We start from the raw sequence: 3,735 nt of genomic DNA, 5'->3' as shown, positions 1-3,735 counted from the left end.
GTTGCATTCACTGTCAGGAGCGACAAATGGGTTCGAGTCCTGCTGGCTGCGTACAGTGCGCGGGCAACTCGTCAAAGGCCGCGTGGTCCCGTCGTATACCATAGGGTATAGTATCTAAACGACAAACAAACTGATCGTATATATCATGAAACCAGGTCCACAATATTACGACTAACGGCTTTCAGCAAATATTCATTGATCTGACGTAGTTATGTGTATAATCCTTCTACCAATTCTATCTATTTTCTATTAAAAGATCCGGGCAATCCGATAGTTCCCGTTTTTTGAAGTGTATTTTTTTAGAGTTTAAAAGGCCTACGAAAAAATCTTAAACACATCACAATAAGTGCCTCATAATTTCAGATAGTATGAAATTACTCGTTTTTAGGGGCATGATTATGGTGCCTTTTTATTATCTTCCAATACATACCGTTGACCTACTGAATCTCCCCTGTGGATAATCGTTGATGAGTTGAGTACATTCAGATTGCGAATTGTCATGACTCGATTTTGACCTATTGTTTATATATTCTTACTCTTGAACACTTTGCTACGTACCTTGTAGGGTCATCGTAATCGCTCTTAAATCCAACGATTGACTCGTCATATGGGATTTCGTACAAGAAATGTTCATCACCGTGGTTGATATGATTTGTCGAATAGCAATCCGTGCCAGGAAGTGTATTCAACTGAAATTTCAAATAAACCATTTGTATCTCAAAGAATCCAAATATGGAGGTTAAAAACTAAAATGTCAAGATTTATTCTATATCAATCTCTGAAGATGGATAGAAATAATCTATCCTTTACGTCATTGCAACAAATATTAATTGTTAAATTGTCGTTGGTAATCAACACTTCATAGACTGATACAACATAGACTTCATAGACTTTAAAGAATCGTATAATAATACAAATGTGTAGCATTTATACAGATAGGGTACATACATGTATATAAATCTAAATGTGGCTATCGCGTTAACTAACCTTACAGCATCTATATTTCCAAATTCTATCCCTATCCTTGTGTTCGCTTGAGACACCTGTGATTATTGTATTATCGGGGCACTTGTAGTCTAGACCATTGTAATAACTATTGACGTGGTGTACGGTGAAGGCACAATCTGTAGAAACGTAACCCGGGCGGCACAGAAAACTCCACAATCTGTCTTCTTTGCTATTAGCGTGTTTGCTCTCGATTGAGTATATGTGTTCACCATCTTTACATGCGAAATCGAACTTGGTGTCGTACGAACTGACAACCCAGGCCGAAATAATTCCGCAGCAAAAAATAACTGCGAAAATTGTAGCCCAAACGTGAGACAGGCTTGGAATCATAACTGTAAATTGCAATCAATGAGAGTCAAGAATAAAAGTTCAGTATGAAAAATGTCGAGAAAGATGAAAAACCAAAAAACTTGGACGTTTAGATAAGATTCTTCTATATCTTGCTCTTAAATCTTATATGCGACTAATATCATTCATTTTCAATTCGTCACTTGGATACTGTTGACTTTATTCACTTGGAGAAATTGTTTTAGAAGGATCGTGCGGTACGTTCGCTTACCTTTAGTGATACCGAGAACGTTCTCTGTCGAAATGAGTTGAAAGTGAATATTCATTATGCAAAGTCTTCTCATTGTTTTGAGAATTGCACCATGTGCGCGGTGTTCATTTCAATTGTGTCTGAGGATAATTTTACGTTTTATCAACAGGCGTGCAACTTGAATATCAAAGTTCAACGTCAATCCGAACACACTAACAAACACATGTCAGTGGAATCCAACTCCAGAAAGTCTTTCTTTGCACTTTGAATTTCATGCTTTCTGATTTTTTTTTATGCATGGAGGTGAACATATTATGTGATTTGACGATATTTAGAGATGGGAACACACTAAAGATTGAAAAACAAACAGTTTTATATCTTCCTCGTGACAATTTATCAATTATGGTGGCTGATTCGAGCCATACGCCAACGAGTTCACGACATGAAAATGGCGACATTACGAACACGAGGAGACATAACAAAAGATAACAGGACAAAACGGGATGTTCTTGGTTTTGTCACCCACTTCCGGAACCATATAAACAGAAATCTATTTCGTATATCTAGTTTATTTCTTGATGTGCACGACAGACTTTCATTTTATATACAATCAATTAACCGATAGCAGATGTCCGTCAAGAATGATGAGTTACCGTATACAGGGTCTGTCAAAAAATGTGTTACTAATAAAGAAGTTTCCTGTTTCTATTTGAGAATGATATGTTGAAATGCAAAAAGAAGTCATGCATGGCTGAGCACCAGCATGTTTGTAATGGCCATTAGAATGGCGTCGAACCAAATTTGGGGATTGTTCTATTGTGTACGTTTATGTTTAAATGACCAGCTGCCTGTCGGAAAATTGATTTAGAATCACTAAATCATTGTATTTCACTCCTTGCAACGTTTTTCCTGTCGGGAAATGTAAAAAGCAAGTAATATAGAAAACTATCAGCAGGAATCAAGGAGTTAGTGTTCGGAGAGTATCAGATTTTGAAAAATATTGAATCTGATGTGTCAAAATTCAACGTTGAGCTTAATTGTGAATTGGTAAATATGGTGATGATATTGAACAAGTCCCAGAGAAGCTTAATCAATAATTAGGACCAACAATTTTATCAAGTAGAAATCTGCTTCAGTTGATTAAATTATCTGGCCTAAAATTATGTGAAGTGGCAACGGAACATTCATCAATAAATAAACGTATATAATGTAATAATCATTATTTCTTGTAATGGTTCGACTCCATTTTTTAAGGACCATTTCAAAAACATGGTACGCTCAGCCATGCATGATGACTTATTAATCGCATTTAAACATTCCTTCCCATCCAGGTCTACCAACTTAACCTGCAAAAATCTATTTCAATTACAGTTAATGAATAATTAATCTTTAAGCTACGGTAACGCATTTTTGAGACACCCTGTATATTGAGATAAAGTTCGCAAATTGTCAATTTGACCGCGAACACATTTTGTCGCAACACATGAGAAAAAACCGTTGAACCTGAGTAAAAAGAACCGTTGAATAAACCCGAGAGATCAATTGTCGACACGTTGGTGAAATATGAATTTTCTTGGTCTAGACATTCGAGGGAAATTGCAGACAACATATGTATAATTTCGAAGACTTGTGCGAGGAGTTCGGTGTCATTTCTATTCGGTATAAACGGTTTCATTTAGACAAAGATCAGCGCACACGAGTGACTGAGAGGTGAGTTGCTGCTCCATTCATTTGGCTTAATGTGAAAAGTTACGAGTTAAGATGAATGAAAGGACAATTTATGAATATATACACCAAAATACACCTACCACTCGCTGCTCGATTATTTCGAATCCTTCCTATCCAATTTTAATAGACACTGATTGATTTGCTTATTTTTTCTCGTGAGTAAAAAGAATCTTGCTCAGAATAATTCTTTGATGTTCTTCAGATGTTTATGCTAATCTTGATGGTACTTATTGCTGCATTAATTTGCAACAATGACGCGGTAAATTGGATGAATGAGTACGATAAGAGATTGGACTTCACCTGTCCACCCGGCTCGCATATCACTAGAATTAAAAGTGAACACGATGATGATAAGGAGGACAGAAGATGGTACTTCGAATGTAAAAACAGTGGCCTCGTAGGCAGAGGGAAAGATTGCGGGCTTGTTGGAAATCCTACGGTGATGAGAAGAACGATAGATT

The 3,735-nt window shown here is 36.6% G+C and overlaps 1 protein-coding gene across 1 annotated transcript; it reads right to left on the bottom strand.

Moving 5' to 3' along the window:
- Positions 1-396: 396 nt before the first annotated feature.
- On the bottom strand, positions 397-1,622 carry LOC141904432 (millepora cytotoxin-1-like). Its single transcript, XM_074793019.1, has 4 exons — positions 1,568-1,622; positions 988-1,340; positions 559-689; positions 397-451 (listed from the first exon to the last, which is right to left on the bottom strand). Exons 1-4 carry the CDS (start codon positions 1,620-1,622, stop codon positions 397-399), a joined length of 594 nt encoding a protein of 197 aa, XP_074649120.1.
- Between the last annotated feature and the right edge of the window lie 2,113 nt (positions 1,623-3,735).

The sequence above is a fragment of the Tubulanus polymorphus genome, chromosome 4 (genome assembly GCF_964204645.1).
Source record: "Tubulanus polymorphus chromosome 4, tnTubPoly1.2, whole genome shotgun sequence".
Taxonomy (NCBI): Eukaryota; Metazoa; Nemertea; class Palaeonemertea; order Tubulaniformes; family Tubulanidae; genus Tubulanus; species Tubulanus polymorphus.
This window is presented reverse-complemented; position numbering and strand designations above follow the sequence as displayed.

Bases quoted from the DNA above. Each gene is read 5' to 3' on its own strand.
- LOC141904432 (XM_074793019.1), bottom strand. From the start codon at position 1,622: ATGAATATTCACTTTCAACTCATTTCGACAGAGAACGTTCTCGGTATC. The intron at 690-987 runs GTTAGTTAACGC...TTGAAATTTCAG, and splicing joins GGAAATATAGATGCTGTAAG to TTGAATACACTTCCTGGCAC. The intron at 452-558 runs GTACGTAGCAAA...GATTATCCACAG, and splicing joins GATTACGATGACCCTACAAG to GGGAGATTCAGTAGGTCAAC.